Raw genomic sequence first — 23,189 nt, 5'->3', positions numbered from 1 at the left:
ACTTATCCAACTATTTATGTCAAATATTTATATATTTTGAAGACTCCAAGTTGTTTTTTTGGAGCTTATTACATTTTTAGTATTTTCTCTACAGTACAGCGAAGAATTAGCCTTTGTTTAAATAAATGGCAATAGCACTCCCATCAAGGGAATGGAATCGTATCGTAGAATGGACAGGCACGGACAGAGACAAAACTAGCGTTGTCCAACGGCAGGAGTACTTGCAACAACTCAAAGACGCCAGCAGGGAAATGACTAAGCACTGGCCTAACTCGTTAGAGGTAATTTTCTTACTTCGAAATAGTGACCAACCGCGGTGTCCGCCAATTTCAGGCAAAAAAATCTAGTTTCGGCCTTTGTTTCGGTTTCAGTCAAAATAGGTACCTATCTATAGCCGAAACTTGAGTGTTCGTGAGTTTTCGCGTCGTTCGGTAAACGTAGGGGGAGGCGACGCTTGGCGATAGCCCAGTTTGCCATATATTATGAAAAGAGGCCCGCTGAAGGCAAACTAAAGGGGCGCCAAATTTTTCAGGACTTCTGATAGTCCTGAAAAATTTGGCGCCCCTTTAGTTGGGCCCTGGGCGCTAAAGAAATCTTGCCCAGGGCGCTGGTAGTGCTAAAACTGGCCCTGTTTAAAAACTTGTGTCGAATGCCTATCTCGAATCCAATATGCCATATACCTATATTGGATCCGAGATCATTGAGTCAATGATATTGGATAATGTAATAAAGACATATGATGCATTTCTTCCTTGATCATAGATTTTTGACATAAGAGATTGGATCCAATACGGTCATAGAAATAGGTGTTGCCAGTTATTATATATAAAAAAGAGTTTTTAATTTCTTGTTCGTTAATATGTTTCAAATAATGTAATGTAATTATTTTTCTAATTACATACTTGGATAATCTTGCTGAAATAACAAAAAAAAATCCATATTAAAAATGACGATGTCTTTTGACTAAAGATGGGCGGGTGGGTAAAAATCGGGTAGGTAAAAATTGGTATAAATTGGTGGAATAGGTAAAAATTAAAAAATACCCATTCTTACCCGGTATAAATTAAAAATACCGGGTAAATATTGACGAGTCTTTAAATATATGTAAAACATTACTTTATTGGCTAAACCCTTAATATTGCGATTTACTATGTAAAATTTTGAGTTATAAAACTCAAAATTTTAATTTAATATTAAAAATAACATACAACAGATTAAAAAAGGCACAATAAAGAAAAAATTTAATCATTATAATTATTATTATAATTTTTACAACTCTTGTCGTGCACGATTTATATATTATTATGTAACACTTTTTTAATCGCTATATACAAGATTTAGTACATGTAAATAATAACAAAAATATATAGTATGTGAATATTTACTATAAGTAACAATGATTTTGAATTTCACTTCCAAGTAATAATCTAGATAATAATACAGGTATAAAAAATAAAATTTACGCATACTCGTGTACAGCATACATATAATATCCAGTCTTCATAATTTAATTAAAAAAATAACTTAATCAAACCAATAATTATTGTGTATTTAAGTTGTATAGGACACCACTTGAATCCACCAATCACGAGCAGTGTATTTCCTCAACATCGACTACGTAAGCAATGGCCGCTCGTGATTGTCGGTGTATTTAGCGTAAACGCCATTTTTAACAGTCATTTTTATTTATCAGAAGGGTCACATTATCTGTTTTAGCTAATATTTTAGAGATATAAACTGATTTTAATTTATACCCGGTATAAAATTAAAATGGGTGGGTAAAAATAGGTATAAATGGGTATTTACCCGAGCCTCGGGTTTTTACCGGGTAAATGCCCATCTGTACAGTTTTGACAAATCGAATTCTCTGAGATCTAGTAACCCTGACGTCAATACCTGTCAGCGTTAGCGCTCTCCATTGGCTATTGAAACCACATATGACGTAAAAAAGGATCAATGAAATATGATAATGTAATATGCAGATATGATCAAATGATCATATATATTGGATCCTATATATGATCATAGAAATGATCATATATAAATGATAATGTAATACCCCCCTTACCTACCTACCAGTGCAACCATCCTGCTAATACAAAATATTGATAGCTAGGTATTTATCCCGTAGGCCGTACCTAATCGTTGTTTCTCGCAATTCTTTTAAACTATTATCATCTGGCTAAAAAACGAAGATTATCTAGCACTATGTTAGCCGTGCTATTAGCGAGATGGTGGTGGAAATGCTATATTTTTACCTACCTACTTTACCGACTTCCAAAAAAGATAGATTTTATAGATTTTTCTTTTTTTTCTCAGAACGTAAACAAACGCAACGAGGAAACCCGTCGTGCGCGTGCTCAGGCCGCCGAGGAGGCAAACGCCAAGTTTTACAAGAAGTACCTGAAGCGGAAGCAGGAGGAACACCAGCGAATGATGAGCAGCGCCAGGGACGTAGTCTTCAAAGACCAGGACGCGCCAAAGATGCTGCTCAGGTTTGTTGAGTAGAGGACCAACAGATCAGCCCCCGTTTTTCATAATATCCAGCACACCAGACAATTAATTCAAAGACAAAACATCCATCAAAAATGACACTTCTTAATAGGGTTCCGCCGTCATCAAAGTTTGAGAACCGCTGCCATATATATATTTTTTTTTTATTATAAAATTGGGGCCGTCTATAGACTGTTCGTCCATATCCTTTTTTTGTTATTTTATTATTTAGATTTTTCGCACCAAGGATAATTGAAATAATATTATGAATTTTAATTAATTGTGGTCCATCACGCCATGGACACTTTTTTTTTTTTTAATATATATGTGTATATGTATATTTAATAGAATAGAGTATAATATGTTATACATATAATAAATAAATATATATATTTATTGTTTTATAAATTGCATAATAATAATATTAATGTTTTGAACGGTGAGGTCCCAGTCGGTGTGGCGGCCAGTAGATCCGACATTTTCCGATTTCCTTAGATTTTATGCTACTCCACCCTTTGCCTTTAGATGTTGTGACATTGGCTTGGTGGAGAGGGGTCACTCAAGCTGGGTGGAGTTTCAAGGTTGTTAAAAAGATATCGTTCTGTGTCGAATCTACCCGCCATGTGGCTTAGGACTTTATCGCTGCCATATTCCATATAGTCATAAACTGGTATCCATATTAGGTACCTGCACTTATTACCAGCCCTATAAATGCGAAAGTGTATCTGTCTATTTGTTACTTAACTGTTCAGTCTTCACGCATAGGTAGGTAAACCACTGGTTTTTATAAAAAATTGTAGAGATCTTATCTACCTACTTTAAGTTCTAGGGAATGGACGAAGGATAATAGGTATAGTTTTTAACCCAGAAAAGTTCCTGCGCCTTAATGAATTTTGGTACACTGAAGCAGCTGCGGCTATCATCTATTTCTCTACGAATTATTAGCCATTAGGTAAGTTGTTTTGTCAGTTCTAACTGCTAAGTAACATAAATATTGCAGCGCTGTGATCGAAACAGTGGTACTCAAAGAGCGAGAGGAGCAGATTAAGTTCAACAAGCATCTTCGAGAGCTGGCGGAGGAGAGGAAGACGAGAGAAGACCTAGACATCATCAGAGCGGCGGAACAGTGGCACCAGCAGCGGACGGAAATGGACAAGAGACGAGTTGCGGCCAACAAGCAACATCAGCAGGAAATATTGCAACAGTATGGTTTACTAAAGACGTCTAACCAAAATGCGTGGATTTGATGACACACGGAACTAGTCCTTTCTCCTTAGATAATCAAATCGTGACATTTTGATAGAAGCTTACCGAGTACTGCCGCTGTATCTTTCATTAAAATCGTCGTATATCGTACATTATACTATTCCTATCTCGCTCTTTTCGCGATGCTGCTGTGGGGCATCTTATATGCTTTTCTATTGATATTTTGGAGAATTCTCTATCTTATGTTCGTGTTTTAATTATAATAATTCTTTTTTTTTTTAACGGGTCACCTGATGGAAAGCAACTTCAGTCGCCCATGGACATACGCAACATCAGAAGAGCCGCAGGTGCGTTGCCGGTCTTTAAGAGGGAATAGGATTACAGGTTAGGGGAGGTAAGGAAAGGAATATGGCAGGGAAGGGTAGGGAATTGGGCCTCCGGTAAACTCACTCACTCGGCGAAACACAGCGCAAGCGCTGTTTCACGCCGGTTTTCTGTGAGCTCGTGGTATTTCTCCGGTCGAGCCTGCCCCTTCGTGCCGAAGCATGGCTCTACTAAATTCAAAGATAAGTATCAGTAAATTTTATTTTACGTTATCAGAGCGCGCGAGGCAGCGGAAAGGAGCCGCAAGGAGTATGAGGAGGAACTTCACTTCCAGAAGATAGACAACATAAAAGCCAACCAGCAGATGGAAGCTATCAAGAAGTTCGAATTGGAAATGGTAAGCTATCTCTATCCCTTAATAGTTATTTTTTTAATCATAAGAATATAGGTACGCATAGTAAAGTAAAATAGACCTGCCTTCTTAAATATTTTCTTAAATAGTTAACTAATCCACTGACTCATCACTAGGTACTATTCTCTTTTATCGTGTAAGTAACCTACTAACGACCGTTAGATATGCGAGTGAACATAGCGATGAATGTTTAGTAAGAGTATAGAAGCATATAGATTTAAACCTGTTTAAACCTATGTTTCTCTTTAAGAAAGAGGCAGAGAAAACGCGTAGATGGTCGGCCATGGAGAGCTGTCGTAAGGAGGTGATGGCGCGGAAACACGAGCAGGCGACGCGGGATAAGCTGGACGACAAGCTGACCGCCGCGCTGACAAGAGCGAGGGACCGCGTCGTGTGTAGGACGCGCGCTACGGAGGAGAAGGTTAGAGATGAGGCTGTTGTGTCTCTTGTCGACCCTATTCTCTTTAAGTTTCAACTGCGGTCGACGTGAGGTGATGGCGCGGAGACTGGAGAATAAATTGACAGCCGCGCTGACTAGGGCGAGGGACCGCGTCGTGTGCCGAACTCGCGCTACGGAGGAGAAGGTGGGCCTTTTTTGCTTTGTCGCGCGTCCATTTTTCCGGGATAAAAAGTATCCTATGTCCCAGGTATCAAAGTATTTCCATACCTTTCAGCAAAATCGGTTTAGCCGTTTGGGCGTGAACAGGTGACAGACAGACATGCATTTCGCATTTATGATATTAATTAACTTTTAAGTACCTAGTATACCGTTTTTAATTTATAGATAAGAAAAGAGAAGCTTCAAGTTCTGGAGCGAATAAGCGAGAAGTTGCAGACGGGAGATGCGGAGAGGGAGGCTAAAGAAAACGCCATTTGTGAGAAAGTTAACAGAGAGAAACAGGCAAGGTGAGTGACTCAGGACTCTGATATTTTCGTAGTGCCCTCAGATTCCGCACGAACTAGCAACTTTAGTGTCATAATATTATCTAACATATTCTCTGCGGGCCGCCCGGGACTTTATCAGTGGCTCGCGAGAAGCTATACCATTTTGAAATTCACGCACACCGAAGAAATAGTGCAAAGTCGCCGTGAAAGTCGAGTAATTTTTAGGGTTCCGTAGCCAAATGGCAAAAAACGGAACCCTTATAGATTCGTCATATCTGTCTGTCTGTCTGTCTGTCTGTCCGTCCGTATGTCACAGCGACATTTCTCCGAAACTATAAGAGCTATACTATTGAAACTTGGTAAGTAGATGTGTCTGTAGAAAAATGGAAAAAATATCAAAAATTTTAGGGGTTCCCATAGATACAACTGAAACAAAAAAAATTTTTTTCGTCTAACCAATGCGTGTGGCGTATCTATGGATAGGTCTTCAAAAATGATATTGAGGTTTCTTATATCATTTTTTTCTTACCTGAATAGTTTGCGAGAGAGACCCTTCCAAAGAGGTAAAATGTGTGTCCCCCCCCTCTAACTTCTAAAGTAGGGGCATGATAATTCTAAAAAAAATATATGATGTACATTACTATAAAAACTACCAAAGAAAATTGGTTTGAACGAGATCTAGTAAGTAGTTTTTTTTATACGTCATAAATGGTAAACCTTAATTTAACTTTCATTAAATCAATTCTGAAATATAAAAATAAATCAAAAGCCATTAATTTCATAGAAATAAGCCTTATTGTTGCTGCGGAACCCTTCATGGGCGAGTCCAACTCGCACTTGGCCGGTTTTCCACTTTTGAAACGCAAATTTTGAAGAACGCTTTTTTAACTCTGAAAAAAAACCCGCGACACCAAGGCCAAAACGTGTTTGTGGCCCACATAAATGAGAGGTAAAACTATCCTGAATGCGTTTACTTTTAGCGACGAAGCGCGTCGGCAAGCGGAACTCGAGAAGGAGCAGCGACTGAAACAAGAGCGCATAGAAGATAGAAGACGAAATCTAGAAGATGAGGAGAAGAGACTTCACGACTTCAACACCATGAAGCAGTGGGAGATCATGAACAGGTGATTTCAGCGGTTTTATAGAGAAAGCATTAGCAATGTGATTTTTTCTTTTACTTTTTTTTAGTCTTCCATAAACGTCTTTCCACGACAGTCGTAACATAATATGGACTAAATGTAGGTACTATCAGAGAAGTTGATTCATAGGTAGATGGCGGATCTACGTAATATGGTCGCGTTATGACTTATGACACACCCAGCCGACAGATCATGATTTTAGGGTGAAGCCAAACGAGCGTAATTTTGTGAGTCATGTATGTGAGTCGCAGAATTTCTGCCGCGTAAATTAATATCTTTTCATACAAATCATGCCTCACAAAATTACGCTCGTGTGAATCAAACAGTCTTTTGTATGATACCGAATGCAGCAGAATTTCTGCCAGCCGAAATTATGCGACTCACAACTCACAAATGCTTCAACACTAATAAGCTTGCCTAACCAGATAAATGCGGTATCTTTTGATTTAAGATGCATAGAGTTTTTTATGTTTTAGGTTCAAGAACGCCGAACTGTACGAGCAGTACAAACAGCAGCAGCTGGAGAAGAAAACAGAGAAGAAGATGGAGTATAAGGAGTTTCTACTGAAGCAATGGGTATGTTTGCATCTTTATCAAAGACCAAAGTACTCGCTAAGTGAGGATCACAAATAACTTATAGAGTATATAACTTATAAGTAAATAGGTACTTATACTCTGCTCTACTAGTCAGTCTTTCCACTCTTTAAATTTTAATAATAATTATAATAGATAAATCTGTATGTAAGTATGGTAAAAAGTAACAATTTATGGATTACAACAAAGATATGACACAAATTCTGATAAAAAATGTTTTAAAATCAGCTAAGTGTGAGATCAATGGCCTCTGTAAAAAACCCAATTAATAACTTAATTATTTACCCCTACATTTACAACAACACTCAATAGGTACACACATTGTCTGCCCATAATACTACACATTAATAATTGCTTCCATGCCCCATAAAATTTACAATGGTCTTTTGATCCCAGCGGTGATGCTCAATGTTCATGGCCACACAGAGAGGAAAATGTGATCCCACCAGTGATGGCAGCCAACGTGTTAATCCATATATTTTATTCCACAGAAGGAGGTATCGGACGCTCAGGAGGCGGAGCTAGCGGCGCGTCGCGCGTGGTACGGCGCGCGGGCGGAGCGGGCGCGGCGCGCGGACGACCGCCGTGTGATGCAGCTGGCGCGCGCGCTGCACGCCGAGGCCAGCACGCACCACCGACCCGTGCGCCCGATTACTGCTGCGATACGGGTCTGTGATGTTATAGTATAGTGTAGTTACTACTGAAACAGTACGTAGGAATAAATAGGTCGATACGCTGAGGGGGCGGAACTAGTACGGCGCGCGGGCGGAGCGGGCGCGGCTCGTGGACGACCGCTGCGTGATGCAGCAGACCCGTGCGCTCTGCTGCGAAAAGCGAGATGTAACTTAACGCACTGTCGTTTCTTTGACGTGTTAAGCAAGAAATTTGTCAGCTTCATTTTTGCTGTTTGTGACGTCAGTGTACTGTTAATACAACAACAAAAACGCTTATGCTGCTGTTGCCCTGTGTTTTAGAATTTATATATGGTTGTATGTTTCAGCGCTACTGCAAGCTGCAGCGGATTCCTCTACCGGAGTTGCCGGAGGCGGCGCCCGCACAGCAGGCCGAGAAAAGAGATGGAGTTACACTGCCTCAAGTAAAACCAACATGAGTTTCTAAGCAAGAAATCAGTCCACATAGAGACATAAAAATATCAATGATAGGGAGATCGCAGACGACAGACTTTTTGTGCGATCGAGTCTGCGGCGCCCGTACAGTCGGCATGGTGCCCGCGGGCACTGTATGGGCGCCGCAGACTCGATCGCACAAAAAGTATGTCGTCTGCGATCTCCCTTATGTGATCTTGATCTTTGAAGAGTCCCTGAGGAGTGAGGAATGTTGCACGGGAAAAATAATTATGTAAATTCATAATATTCTTATCAATTACAACTAATATATATCTGAGACGTCAGCATTCTTAGTTATTGCAAAATACTACAGTAAGTTTCTTTTCTAATGTAGTTAACTCGGAAGATTGTGAAAGAAGAAAGTCGTGAGTTCGTCGTAGCTGGACCCGCAAACGGCCTGCAGGGGGAAAAATAGTCCAAAAAGTAAATTATTGCATTCTAGCATTACTTTCAAGCATGAAGTGACCTTATTTTATTATTCGCTTTAAATCTCTGGATGTATAAAACTGGACGTGTGAGATATTATCGTATTATTATGTTTTTTTTAGTGCTAACTAATTTAACTAAATTGTGTATACTTATCGACTTTATTTATATATCGACTATATTTCTTTTAAGTATATATTTTTTTAACGCCTCCGTGGTCTGTGGTATAGAGCGCGGCTCTTGACTCGGAGGTCGTGGGTTCGATTCCCGCGTCGGAAACTTGTCCAAGTTTGGTTAGGACAATGCAGGCTGATCACCTGATTGTCTGACAAGTAAAATGATCCATGCGTCGGATGGGCATGCAAAAAGTCGGTCCTGCGCCTGATCTCTCGCCAGTCGTGTCGGTCTCCCGTCCCACTGGGTTATGAGAGTAAAGAAATAGAGAGTGCTCTTGTGTACTGCGCACACACTTGGGCACTATAAAATTACTCCTGCGTAGCTGGATTAGTTTCAATAAAACCGGCCACCGTCACCGAAACCGGTGTGGGACCAATTATATTTCTTTTAGTTATTGTATTAATCTTATTAAATATTACTATTGCAGGTAACAAATAAAACGCAGTGATACAAAAAGATCATTTATTTCGAAATTCCATCAGCGTTCACCGTGAGAGAGCGATATGGCACCGGCGACTTGACTAGAAGATCGCGCCTCCTACCGTTCTGTGCGGACCGCCCCGCCTACACTCGGCTCGCGGAAATTAGAGGGAGACAACATCATAAAATAGCTAAAACTAGGATAAACAATATTATAAAATAGCTAGAATTTCATTACAATATTTTGCATGTGTAGTTCATTAAAAATAAAATAAAACGAACATTTCCGAAGCCGGCCGAGTGTAGCCGAAGCGTTTTGTTCGTTCGTGTCGTTGGGATCGAGAACTTATAGTAGTTACAGCTAAGTCTTTGGTGAGATGAGTGTAGATGGTAGGGGTGGTCGGCGGATGTCGTCACTAATACTGCGGCCGGGGCGAGCGGGGCCTCGGTGCCCTAGACGAGGTCCTGAAGTGCCCCTGGAGCTTCGAGTGTGCCCCACTGGGGCCCCCGCTGCCCGCTATTCTAAATTATTCTAGTAATACTTACATTATCATTAAATTCGAAGTCAAACGTTTTTAAATAGCTTTAAAAATATATTTTACGTTGTTAATAAATTGTAATGTCATGCAGTTTAACAAATAAAGTAACGTCCCTACTGGCTAATTTTATTTTCGGAAATTTCGAGATTGGGATGACAACGGCAAAAATGATATTCTTGTGATGAATCTTAAATACTTTTGGTCCGATATTTATCACTAACTTAAATCGAAATATGGATACAAATTAACAGCGCGCACAGTGACCACGTAACATACATTCTGAATAAGTACACTTTATTATAATACTCAAAGAATTCTAGGCTTTCATATCCCGTAGCCACAATAGACATAACTACAGCTATTCGAACCACACATTGTCATCCTCGCACTCAAACACTAAATTAAACTTGTGACCGCAACTAAAACTAACATTATTTATCTCAGATCTATTACGCTAAATAAATATCTATTTGTCGATGGCGAAACTTATTCTAACTTGTACTCTCGTGTAACTTATGGCAAGACGTTATGTACAATATAAAAATATAGAGATAAGGCGGGGGAAGTGACCCGGCACGACCGGTGAAAATAAATTAAGTAACAAAAAACATTTGGCACTAATCTAATACTTATCTAGGGAAATGCGTCGGGGGAAATGCTCGGCCGCGGCTTACTTGGTAATTTACAACAGAAAACGTTATTGTGTTTGTTCACAGTCTTATCGTGTGGCGCGCATCGTACGATATGTTGTAACGACACACGCACGCAGCGCGTGCACGCACGGAACTGCGGCCGGATCACGTGATGCGTTTGCGACGCTCGCGAGGTATCCGCGTGCGCGCCGCGTGATGTCCACGTGATATCCACGTGTCTAGGTGTGCGGTCACGTGACGTCGGCGTGAGGTCAGGGCACGTCTCGCGCGGATTCCATGGCGCGCGTGAGGCAGCGACTCACGCACAGCTTGCGCGTGCTCTCGCCGCGGACGGGGCTGGAATTGTTAAAATATTTAATTAAAATGTGCGTTTTTGAAAGAAAATAACAAGTCACTCTGTATGTCTGTCTTATACTCACTTTAGTAGGAATGGTTCTCTGTGCGGCGAGTCTACGGCTAAGGGTGAGCGTGGCATGTCACCTGGAAGAGCAAAGGCAACAACTATGTAAATATTTTTGGTACAAAGTGCTCAGTGGTCACCTATTTATTATGTTTATAAAAATCATAAAACTGACTATATAATAATTTTATGTGCGTAAGTGCGTGCGTATACCTGACGTGCCATATCCTAGTGCGGGTGAGAACGTGAGCGTGTCGCGTCGCAGCCGCGATGACGTCACGTCGCGCAGTGACGTCACTTCGCGCGATAGCGGCGTCAGCGGTGACGAGCTACGAACAAAATTGCCTTGTTGTAAAGAACTATTATCAAAACTGCGAGACGAAATACTAAAATGTTTCCTTTGATGGCAGATTTAAGGTGCGCGTCCACCGGATCGGAATCGGAGCGTACACAGCGGACGGATTTGTTGCTTCGTATTGATTTCTAACGTAATTTCTGTGCGTGACAAATTATAAATGACGACGTTCCGTCCGCACGAACCGTACGCTCCGATTCCGACCCGGTGGACGCGCAGCTTTAAGCTTTTAAAATAAACACTTATAGCATATTCGAAACACATAAATCCACAATAAACAACTAGTGCTTAGGTGTTCGTTTTCCGAAATAAATTATTAATAATAATATAATATAATCTATGGACGCTTCACACCACGTCAGTCTGGCCCCGTGCTAAGTACTTGAAGGACTTGTGTTACAGGTACCAGACAACGGAAATATATGTAATACACATCCAGACCAGGGAACATTGAAAGTTTTTGTTCCGTTGGCGGGATTCCAACCCGCGACCCCCGGCTTGAACTGCCACACACTCAACCAATTGAGCCACAGAGGTCGCTCGAATTAGTCTAGAGCTACATAAAAAAATACGTTACCACTGCTGTACACGCAGTAGCGCGTCCGTCGAGTGAGCCCGTGTGCGCATGCGCCGCGCCGCCACGAACCGCAGCCGTAACGCCGCCACAACACACCACGCACCCGTCCTGCAATAATACACGATCATGAACACTGTATATTATGTTTATATACATTGTTCCCTTCTTGGTTGAAAACTAGCCACGTTTTAATATAGATGTAAAAATCTAGACACGGCGGCCAAAAAACTTAAGTCAATATTTGGTCAAAATCTGATAAAGTCACAGGCATCATGTTTTTGTTCGATACACCGGCTGGAATAAGCACGTAAGTCAGCGGGGCTTAATCCATCCATACTAATATTATAAATGCGAAAGTATCTCTGTCTGTCTGTCTGTCTGTCTGTCTGTCTCGCTTTCACGCCAAAACTACTGAACCGATTGCAATGAAATTTTGTACACAATTATTCTAGAGTCTGAGAAAGGACATAGGCTACATTTTGATGTGGGAAAATATCTTATTTCCATGAAAATATCGATGAAAGTGAATTCGCATTGCGCGTGGCCAGCGCTCATCCCGGGGGTCCTGTGTTCGAGTCCCGCAAGCGGAACAAAAAGTTTTCAATGTTCCTGTGTGATGTGTATTAAAATAAAATTTCAAAAATCTTAAACATATTTTATGTATAATATTATAAAAAATCCAGAAATATATCAATGCAATGAACATTTTAGTTCTAATACGATTCAACAGATGGCGTTTTATTTTTTACTTCATTGTAACATAGAACTAATCATACTTATCACTTTATCTGTGCAGTGACGTAACCTTAAGCCTATCAATGATAAATAGTTTATGGGTAAAGTTGTGTAATTGGGGGGCTAAATAAGCTTTAAAATTTGGCATAAGATAGAAAGTTTAATATAAAAAAAATCAAATACTTATTGTGTGCACACTGCACAGCTGTATTGATTTAAGGGGTACCAGGGTTTTTTTATAAAAGCTTTTGACACCAATTTTGTTGACATCGCGCTTTATAAACTGAAGTCCACGTGGACGAAGTCGCGGGCAACCGCTAGTTCAAATATAAAACATGCCTGCACCATATAACTTATGTTTCAGTTGTAATAGCAAGCAGTGACAATAAAAACTTAACTTGACTTAAGTGGTTATTATCGCTGCATTATGAAATAATGCTTTTAGTTTTCGGTGAAACAGCATCTTGGGCAAGTAGATGCCAGGTATCTCCTCTACTCTCTTTATGTGTATGTGTGTGTGTGTGTGTAGTGTGTACACACCGGAAGCGGGCTATGGGCGAGCGCGTGGCGGGGGGCAGCACGCGGGCCTCCATCTCGTGGTAGGGTGCGAGCGAGCGCTGCAAGTAGCGCTTCTGCCACACCAGCGCCTTGCGCCAGCTCTCCAGCAGCAGGCAGCGGGCTTGCAGGAAGCGAATCTGTAGAATGACATCACGTTTTAGAGAAAAAGAGGTAAATAGGTCTTAGCAGGTTGTTAGATGATAAAATCCATGAATAAGTTAAGTAAATTTTTTTTCTGTTTCTACGATATATTTTTTCTGTTTCTGTTTATCTCAGTTTTATTCTTTTCCAAAAGCACAATTTTGATTTACGAGATATATTTAAATATTATGGCTTTTTGGTTCTTTGGTTGGCTGTTTTCCATTCACCTAAAGCTTAGGCCAAACCTACGCGACCAAAGCGACTGCGAAGCGGTAGCGTCTACCGCGCGGCGGACGCTGCCCATGTAATGTCCATTTTATATGTGGGAGAGCCATGCTTCGGCACGAATGGGCCGGCTGGACCGGGGAAATACCACATTCTCACAGAAAACCGGCGTGAAACAGCGCTTGCGCTGTGTTTCGCCGAGTGAGTGAGTTCACCGGAGGCCCAATCCCCTACCCTATTCCCTTTCCTACCCTCCCTTATTCCCTTCCCTTCCCATCCCTACCCTCCCCTATTACCCTATTCCCTCTTCAAAGGCCGGCAACGCACCTGCAGCTCTTCTGATGCTGCGAGTGTCCATGGGCGACGGAAGTTGCTTTCCATCAGGTGACCCGTTTGCTCGTTTGCCCCCTTATTTCATTTAAAAAAAAAATCTTATGGCGCCGTGCACACCGACGCGACCGCGACGCGAAATGTTCGCGTCGGCAAAGCGAAACATGCGCGTCAAGTTGTCAGACGCGTGTTTTGAAGTGAGAACTTCTTTTTATAACCTTTTTTATATTATTTTATACAACTCTTTAGTTTATGATTTTTTGATTTGTTTACGTTTTGATAGATTGTGTCATGATATTAAGGCACCTACCACATGTGCATGCTTGAACACAGTTTTGCTAGCGCATGCTTCTCGCATGAAAAGATGTAAGACTGACTTATCTACCACATGCATGCGCAAGCCACATTCTTGCCGAGATCGTCGGCGTATAAACAATGTTTCTCAATGAAGAACTATTTCTTCTGCTTTATTTTTTCCAGTGTTTGCTAGTGACAAAATTGATAATGCATAAATATATATGTTTTTCATATGAGTATTTTTTTTATTCCTGTCAGAATAATCTTTCGATTTGATCTTCCACAGAGCGAGCAGAAATTTTTATAATTCAATGAATTTAGTTGCAAACTGACGTTTATAATATGTACGTAAATCTGCCATTTTATAACAGCCTGCGCGCATTTTAACACCATATTTTGACTGACAAAGAGCGGCTTGAACGCTGAACTTCCAACCACACGCGCAGACAAGCAAGTTTAAAAAACAACAAGACAAACTTTGGGGCTTGTGCGTACTACAGTTTTAGCAACTACATGCACAATGTTCAGTGTTCAAGCCGGCGTGCGCAAGCAAATCTGTAGTCAAGCATGCACGTGTGGTAGGCGCCTAAATTAATTCAACTTGACCATTGTGGACGTGTTTTATTCCTGTGCACCTTCCAAATCAAAAGCAAGCTTAGCATCCGTCCGTTCGACGCATCGGACTCTGATATTAAGTATGAGGATGTCATTACCACAACAGTTTAGCATACACGCGTAGCATAAAGTCGCGCGTCTTCAGTGACTGTTAATTAATAAATGAAGTTTGACGGTTGGCGCCGTAATCGCGCAGGTGTGCAAGGCCAGTTTCGCGTTGCAGACGCTCCCGTATCGCGTACCGCGTCCTCTGTCACTGACGCGTAGGTTTTTTTTTTATGAAATAAGGGGGCAAACGAGCAAACGGGTCACCTGATGGAAAGCAACTTCCGTCGCCCATGGACACTCGCAGCATCAGAAGAGCTGCATGTGCGTTGCCGGCCTTTTAAGAGGGAATAGGGTAATAGGGGAGGGTAGGGAAGGGAATCGATAGGGGAGGGTAGGAAAGGGAATAGGGTAGGGGGTTGGGCCTCTGGTAAACTCACTCACTCGGCGAAACACAGTGCAAGCGCTGTTTCACGCCGGTTTTCTGTGAGAACGTGGTATTTATTCGGTCGAGCCGGCCCATTCGTGCCGAAGCATGGCTCTCCCACGTATAGAAAACTGGTTTGTGCTAAGCTTTATTGTAAAATTGAAAACAAAGACCTTTATTAATATGTCAATGATTGAAACTAATAAATTAAAAACCTAACTTGACATGACATTTGACTGACACATTTCCTTATTTTGAGGCGCGTTTTTCGCGTTATTTATTATGATTTAATTTACAAATTACAGACAAAATATTAAACCATGGATCCAATTAGAACAGAAACCACGAAATTAGCAGAGATGATGTAAGTAAATAAACATAAAACCGATTTTAAATAGTGAATTTTTTCTTTGTTTAAACCTCTTTAATACCTAATTAATTATTGTTGATTGTAGATTATTGTTAATTATATTATGTAAGTTAAGTAAGATTTCGATTTTTGGTTCCATTGGCATTTGTTTACACATTTTACTTTCAACAAGCAGCGTATATTTCTTTAATAGGGACATAATGTTTAGAATGTGCGGCGACAGTCCACTCGCGTGCAAAGCGGACCTCAACACCAAGACGAGTGAGACGAGAGACAAGGGAGAGAAGGAAAGGACACATCTCTCCCACGCTGACAACACTCCCAATGTAAGTCGAAAACAAAGTTTTAAGTTTAAGCTTTCTTCTCTAAAGTAAAAAGTTTCTTTGTTACTAATTTAGACTGATATGTGGCAATTGTACTTATTTCACTACCACTTTCTGTTAAGACTATTAAGCGTATTATCAAAAATAAGTAAGTATATATCTTATCTTATATCTTTAAACGAGCAATTCTTGTATATATATATATATATATATATATATATATATATATATATATATATATATATATATATATATATATATATATATATATATATATATATATATATATATATATATATATATATATATATATATTTAAGAAAATGTCATTTTATTCGTGTTTTATCGAATACTGCCATGCTTCGACGAATGGGCCGGCTCGACCGGAGAAATACCACGTTCTCACAGAAAACCGGCATGAAACAGCGCTTGCGCTGTGTTTCGCCGAGTGAGTGAGTTTACCGGAGGCCCAATTCCTTTCCCTATCCTCCCCTATTCCCTTCCCTTCCCATCCCTACCCTCGCCCATTACCCTATTCCCTCTTAAAAGGCCGGCAACGCACCTGCAGCTCTTCTGATGCTGCGAGTGTCCACGGGCGACGGAAGTTGCTTTCCATCAGGTGACCCGTTTGCTCGTTTGCCCCCTTCTTTCATAAAAAAAAGCTCGGTCAAATAGCTAGTTATATTTTATGTGGCATTAAGAACTCTATTTGCAGGGTTCCCCCGACAGTGCTATTCGAAGGAAATCCGAACAGGAGTTCAAGTCGGCTCGCTCGATTCACGCCTTGATGCACAACACGCAGATTTTACATGGTAATTAATAATTCCCACTAGTGTCCTAGTGGGGCGGATAAGGGTTTTTGCACACGTCGTATTTTTTGCGCACTGACGACGCGCGTTTCTGATGCGCTCAACGCGATGAAAACGCGCAGAAGACGCGTTTCGGCCGATATAAATTTTAAAACGTATCGGCTTCCTTCCGTTTGCTTTTTTTTATGATAGTCCAATCAAATTACGAAATAAATAAACATGAACGAACACAGGCTTAGGAGAAAGTGGGCTAGATAAGATTCTAGCAGGGTAGGAACGGTCTAAGAGACTAGATTTTTTGGCTGAAACTGGCTGAAACCGAAACCGAAAGTTCGGTCGGTCACTAAATTTTACCGATCATCAAAGTGTATATATTTTAATTATGAACAATTTTTTGCTTAAACTTTTTTCTGTAATGCCAATACCTTCGGAATTATACATTACTTTACCGAGCAAAATCCGCGCCATTGTCTCTATCTAGACTTTGATGATCGGTAAAATTTAATAAAATTGAATGGTTGGGGAGAAAACGACGAAAAATAGAAAAAAAAGTAAAGTTTTTGCCTTGCGGGATAATAAGTTGAAAAATATTAATGATAAAAAAAAAGTTTGAGATAAAGAAGTTAGTAAATTTAATTTGGAAGAGAAAAGGTTTCTACAATTTTTTGCCTAACACTGATCAGTCTCGAGATATAGAATTAAACGCGTTTCCATCGAAATGACCTTGAGCTGACCTCAGTAGAACCCCTCAAATTGGAATTTATGCTCAGAATACACCCCCCTATCAATCCTTAAAATCCCCAAACTGTGTTCGTTCATGTTTATTTAACCCATTTTGACCCGTAATTTTATTGGACTTCATAAATAAGGGGGCAAACGAGAAAATGGGTCACAACAAAGCAACTTCCGTCGCCCACACTCGCAGTATCAGAAGAGCTGCAGGTGCGTTGCAGGCCTTTTAAGAGAGAATAGGGTAATAGGGGAGGGTAGGGATGGGAAGGGAAGGGAAAAGGGGAGGGTAGGGAAAGGAATATGGTAGGGGATTGGGCCTCCGGTAAACTCACTCACTCGGCGAAACACAGCGCAAGCGCTGTTTCTTGCTGGTTTTCTGTGAGAACGGGGTATTTATTCGGTCGAGCCGGCCCATACGTGCCGAAGTATGGCTCTCCCACGTCTGAAGCATGGCTCTCTTACATCTAACTTCTGACGTCTAGCTTGCTGAGCGTTCAACTTGCACGTCGCGTGGATGGGCCGTAAGTCGTAACTATTACGAGTCATGACCGACGAGAGATCGGCCAGGGCTTTATACATTTCTCCACATTGCTAGCCTTTTTGTAGTCAAACAGGCACATTGGTAGTCAAACAGCGCTTGGGCTGCATTGTCTTAACTGAACTTGAAAACTTACTTTATTAACTCCAAAAGAGTTTTATAAGTTTGACGTGTCTATCTATGTGTATACGGACAACGGACAGTTGTCCGTGGCATCGTAACTTACAAACGGGCGGACGGTTTGGTCCAGTTTTTTTTTGTTTGAAAGCTGAAATGATCAAATGAAAACACTTTGTTTTTAGTTATAGTTTATTATCTTCAGCCCGCTCAATACTAGAAAATGTGGGTTTATTATTAAAGTTTGTTAGCAATTCTCATTGATCAATTCTTTAATTTTACATTATTGTTTTATTTTCTGTCTATCAGCGGCGGCGGCGGGCTCGCGCTGGGCGCCGTACCAGCTGGCGGGCTGGGCGTTGCTTGTGCTAACCGCGCACGCGCTCTCTGCGTTTATAGACCTGCTAAACGCCGCGATACCGCCGCTCAGGTGAACTAGCTATAGTCTTGAGTTAAGGATATGTTAAAGAAATGCCTATGACGCATAAGCCATAGTCACACTGACTAACTAAGCTGTTTGGCTATTTTGAAATAATATCACGTACGCGTATATTTTATACATACAATTTTCGTAACTCGAACCAATTAAAGTTTAATAATTTATCGAACACTCAACACGGGATATTGTGATTTTAATTATATTATATATTTATTATATTATTTTAATTTCAGACGCTTGTGCGATTACTGCTGCGGTTTCGCGGCGCGGCGTTGGACGCAGTGCGGGCGCGCACGCTGGTGCGGCGCGAGTGCGGGCGTAGCGGGCGGCGCGTTATGGCTTACGTACGGCGTATTGAACGCAGCGCGCGCCGCAGCCTTGTGGGCGGTGCAACCGATGGCCACGCCCATAACCGATAGTACAGATGATTGAGCAAGAAGCAATTATTTACAGTTGAGGTGGTAACAGTGAGAAAAAGTTGGTATTTTAGACAAATTGTAGAGTAAATAAATTTTTGGATTACATTTTACTAGTGTTTTTTCTTTTGCAAATCACAACTGTTTGTAGAACTTTTCGATACATGATTAGAGATTTCTCAAGGTCGCCGTTATAAATAGCACGTCAGCTACTCGTTAAGTATCTTTTTTTATATACTATAGATAATAATGTATACTCACGGCTTGGTCCTTGTCCTCAGCAGTGGGTCGGCCCTTGAGCCGCGTCAGCTCGGGACTCTCCACCTCGAACCTCGGCGTTTTGGACCCATCCACCTGCTTTGTACAATATAATAATCGTACATAGTCTTACACATATTTGAAAATGAAATGGCTTTAAAGTTTATAATGCTTTTAGCTCAATCAATATTGTAATATAATACAATAAATGTGACATGTGTGTTACTATGGCAATTGAACTTATTTTTATTATTGGCGAAATAATGATTGATTGACTAACCCGGTCATTAAGTGTGCGTGCTCGCAGCAGCTCGCGACATCGCGCCAGCTCCTCACACGACTCGCGTTTTAGCCTGAAATCATATTTTATAATGTCACTGAAAACACCTACTAGATTGCATTAAAATGTGCCCTAGTCCACTCTAAATAGGATATATTACTGCAATGTTTTCACGCTACAGGCAACACCAGTATAGACGGTAAACAAAAAGGTTTTTTCGACGTTTGACTACGTTTCTGTCAATATTGGAGCCCTACAATTCTGCACTCGCTTTTGGAATACCTCGTATACTATATCATAATACTTCAATAATTGTAACAATATATTTAACTTACACTTTTGCAAAGCCTTTGCACATAAATAGACTAACCTCCTAAGCTCGGCCAGCTCCGCCCTCAACGCAGCGAGTGCGGCGTCGCGGGCTCTGCCGTCCCGCTCGGCGTGCGCACGCGACGTGTCCAAATGCGCCCGCAGCTCGCCGCAGCGTCGCCGCTCCGCCTCCAGCTGCGCACGCAGCACTGATATCGAGCTGCGGAGTTGACTCCACTCCGCCTGTTTATGAAAGAACTTTAACTAAACGTTGGCTACTTTATAACTATCGAAATGTATATTTCCTCGAAATCAGTTCAACCGTTCACGCGAACATGATGCCGAGACATGGCGAATTAGCCATTTATTTTTATTTATTAAACCCTGTACTGATAAATATATTGAAATAATGCATAACTTTAGTATACAATGTACTTTTGAGGAAATAATATAAATGTTAGATAATGTGTGTACGCACCTCAGCGCGCGGGTCGTCGGCGGCGCGGCGCGGCGGGCTGAGCGGCGGCGCGCGCTCGTCGGACCGCATGGCGCTCTCGAGCCGCCGCTGCAACAGGGATATCACGTTCGAGTCCTGCTGGTGTAGCGCCGCAGATGACTCCTGGGAACGAGATTTATGTATTAAATAATAACTAAAAGTAAAATATAATATTTTCAAATAATTTCGAATTTTCTAATTTTCTAGCAGTGACTAATATAAGTGGTACATGTTTTAGAACACTTTGGATTGTAACAAAATACTCGATTCAGAATTTTGATCATATTGATCAATGATCATCATAACTATTATTATAGCCAGTTATTAGCACCTTCTGAGAGTCCAGCAATAGCGCGAGGCGCGCGGAATTGTCCCGTTCCGCCTCGTAGCGAAGCGCCGCACACTGTAGATCCGACGACAGTTGATCACGTACCCTGCGGCAATATAATATTAAGGTATATTTTTAAAACCCTTTACTGATTATAAGATCTGCTAATATGCAAACATACAATGTTTTGCCCTTGGACCTTGTCTGATATTTAAGAAAACTCGCTAGATGGGCAAGGACATACAGGTGTGGATCTTTTCATTATAAGGTTAACACAGATCTCTTTGCAGCCTTTTTCCGATGTTGTATTTTCAGAGATCACATGCGCTTTGTGGCGCAACGATGGGTTATATAAATCCATCAGTACCTGGATTCGTATCGCTTAACAACGCCATCTGCTGGAAGAGCTTTAGCTGTTGTTGTGTCGTTAAAAGCAATTAGTTGCTCACAAAATAGTATTATTATTCGCCAATAGATGTCAGGAAGAGTCATATTTTTCTGTTTATCGATTATCGATAAAACACGAATAAAAATACATTTTCTAAAAATGATTCCTAGCTAGATCGATTTATCGCCCCCGAAACCCCCTATATATACTAAATTTCATGAAAATCGTTGTAGCCGATTCTTATAAATTATAAATATATATATATATATATATATATATATATATATATGTCGTAGGATGATTTGATAAATCGAATTTTCGCGAAAATTCTAGGGATTTCGCGAAAACACGGATTTATCAAATCATCCTACGACATATACAAGAATTGCTCGTTTAAAGATATAAGATATAAGTATCCTTGAGATCTAGCTTCGCTATTATCTACTGGAAGTCGCATTCAATTTCGACAGCAAAGACTCCTTTAGTCGAGACTAAGAGATAATCACGTGGTTACTAACCTGTTGAGCTCTGCGATGAGCGCGTCCTTGTCTTGCAGGCGGCACTCCAGGTTGTTGACCTGCAGCTGCAGCTTGTCGCTGTCGGCGCGCAGCCGCGCGTACCGCTCCGACGACGTCGACTGCACCGAACTCGACCTGATCACACAAAACATTAGGATTATAGAATTGTATATACTTACAGCATTATAGAACATTATTTCTAATTGGGTTAAATCTGTACTCCAATTCTACCTATTTATAAAAAGTAATTCAATAGTAATTATTGATTGTATAGCTGTTTTATATGAACTGCGCTAGTGACTAAATAAACTCCTATAAAAATCTAAGAAACAGGACATTAATTGGGTTACAATTTTTAAGTTTTTGATCTTTTACTCTTAATAATAATCATAAAAATTACCTGGACGAATTCAGTGCAAGGCGTGGAATGTCATCCCGATCGTCGCTGTTCGCCGATAAAATCTGAAATATTAAACCAGCAATTAATTTTACAGCTTATTCCTTTTTGACGCAAACGATGATTGTATGTTTTTAATATAAACAATTGGGTACAAAACTTAAGATAGGCGGAAGTTTGTATATAAATCACAAACAAAAGTTACGCCATTTATAAAAATATGTAATGTACAATATGAGTGATATTGCGAGATAGACCCATAAACTTTCAAAATGTTTAATTTTTAAATGTCCGTTTTGTCGAACCACCTCTAGGCTGCAAGATGTGCGCGACCACAAGTCTATAAGTAAACTCACATGCTCCACAATCTGATGGTCCAACGCGTGCGAGTAGTCCAGCTGCGCTCGCACCGCCTGCTCCAACTCCGCCGTCGGTGACCGCGACCGCAACTCCATCTGTCTGTCCGTCAGCTCTCTATGGCTATGTAACTCTGTCTGTCTGTTTAACTCCCTGTGTCTGTCTAACTCCAACTGTCGGTGACTGTCAACCAGTTCTCTCGCGTTCATCAACTGAACCTCCAATTCCTGACACCTCTCGGTCTTCTCTTTAAGCTTCTCCTTTAATTCTGTGACGTTTGATTCTTCTCTTATCCTGAAAAAAAAAACAATATATGGTAGGTACTGCTTGATAATAATAACAGTTCTAGTACCTACACCACGAGTCACGACCATCCCTTATGAAATGACGACAAAATGACGAATGCCTTTCTAATGAAATGACGACAATTTTTGTTTTTCTAAAGAAATTACAAATGCCGCATAAAAAAACTACGACTGACTGGACGAGCACTATAAACGGCAAGATCTGCACTGTTTTGTTAAATTTTAGTTACAATATTTTACAACTTGCACTCTTAGTTCAAATATTATGTAAAGTATTATGTATTTTATGGCTAAACTTAAAATATATCCCTGAGTATTTTGTAATTGGTGGCTAAACTTAACAAAATATCTCATACATACCTAGCTACAACTACCGCCAACTGCTCGCTAAGCTGTTGCTTCTCTGCTTTGAGCTTGTTTATCTCCACTTTCAAGCTGTCAGCCTGTTGCAATAGCTCGACGTTGCTAGCATCCATCTCAGATATAGCTTTGGTAGCTTGACTCAAATTAGCTTTCATTTCTGTCAAATCCAACTTTGCCTTTGCCAACTCGAAGGCCTAAAAACATAACATTACATTATTATGAGTTGTGAAAAAATTTGCCTGCAATTTATTGCGCAAAAATTATTAAAAAAAAAGTAGACAAAACTTATGAATGAATGAATGAATGAATGAAAATACTTTATTGCACCAAAACAAACATGACATAC

The 23,189-nt window shown here is 40.6% G+C and overlaps 3 protein-coding genes across 5 annotated transcripts in view; 2 read left to right on the top strand and 1 right to left on the bottom strand.

Moving 5' to 3' along the window:
• The first annotated feature begins 41 nt into the window (after window positions 1-41).
• Window positions 42-9,403, top strand: LOC121735698 (trichohyalin-like). The gene is made up of 12 exons (XM_042126601.1): window positions 42-281; window positions 2,320-2,495; window positions 3,494-3,697; window positions 4,300-4,420; window positions 4,686-4,856; window positions 5,220-5,341; window positions 6,301-6,444; window positions 6,936-7,035; window positions 7,545-7,721; window positions 8,054-8,149; window positions 8,515-8,603; window positions 9,211-9,403. Exons 1-11 carry the CDS (start codon window positions 126-128, stop codon window positions 8,593-8,595), a joined length of 1,548 nt encoding a protein of 515 aa, XP_041982535.1. The 5' UTR covers window positions 42-125; the 3' UTR covers window positions 8,596-8,603; window positions 9,211-9,403.
• Window positions 9,232-23,189, bottom strand: part of LOC121735697 (centromere-associated protein E-like) — a 72,339-nt gene continuing 58,381 nt past the window's right edge. For both annotated transcript variants that reach the window (XM_042126598.1, XM_042126600.1), the window contains 14 exons: window positions 22,841-23,037; window positions 22,175-22,469; window positions 21,822-21,883; window positions 21,422-21,556; window positions 20,519-20,621; window positions 20,170-20,310; window positions 19,753-19,934; window positions 19,383-19,455; window positions 19,106-19,201; window positions 13,003-13,157; window positions 11,728-11,835; window positions 11,009-11,124; window positions 10,815-10,875; window positions 9,232-10,731 (listed from right to left, as the gene is read on the bottom strand). In XM_042126598.1, coding sequence (XP_041982532.1) covers window positions 10,647-10,731; window positions 10,815-10,875; window positions 11,009-11,124; window positions 11,728-11,835; window positions 13,003-13,157; window positions 19,106-19,201; window positions 19,383-19,455; window positions 19,753-19,934; window positions 20,170-20,310; window positions 20,519-20,621; window positions 21,422-21,556; window positions 21,822-21,883; window positions 22,175-22,469; window positions 22,841-23,037 — 1,809 coding nt within the window. In that variant the 3' untranslated portion in view covers window positions 9,232-10,646. The remainder of the gene's footprint in view (window positions 10,732-10,814; window positions 10,876-11,008; window positions 11,125-11,727; window positions 11,836-13,002; window positions 13,158-19,105; window positions 19,202-19,382; window positions 19,456-19,752; window positions 19,935-20,169; window positions 20,311-20,518; window positions 20,622-21,421; window positions 21,557-21,821; window positions 21,884-22,174; window positions 22,470-22,840; window positions 23,038-23,189) is intronic.
• LOC121735699 lies at window positions 15,366-18,987 on the top strand. Of its 2 annotated transcripts, none has more exons than XM_042126603.1 (5): window positions 15,366-15,464; window positions 15,679-15,796; window positions 16,509-16,605; window positions 18,299-18,419; window positions 18,662-18,987. In XM_042126603.1, exons 1-5 carry the CDS (start codon window positions 15,421-15,423, stop codon window positions 18,858-18,860), a joined length of 579 nt encoding a protein of 192 aa, XP_041982537.1. In that variant the 5' UTR covers window positions 15,366-15,420; the 3' UTR covers window positions 18,861-18,987. The 2 variants fall into 2 exon arrangements, with proteins under 2 accessions (XP_041982537.1, XP_041982536.1); XM_042126602.1 differs by having other exon boundaries at window positions 15,664-15,796.

The sequence above is a fragment of the Aricia agestis genome, chromosome 17 (genome assembly GCF_905147365.1).
Source record: "Aricia agestis chromosome 17, ilAriAges1.1, whole genome shotgun sequence".
Taxonomy (NCBI): domain Eukaryota; kingdom Metazoa; phylum Arthropoda; class Insecta; order Lepidoptera; family Lycaenidae; genus Aricia; species Aricia agestis.
This window is presented reverse-complemented; position numbering and strand designations above follow the sequence as displayed.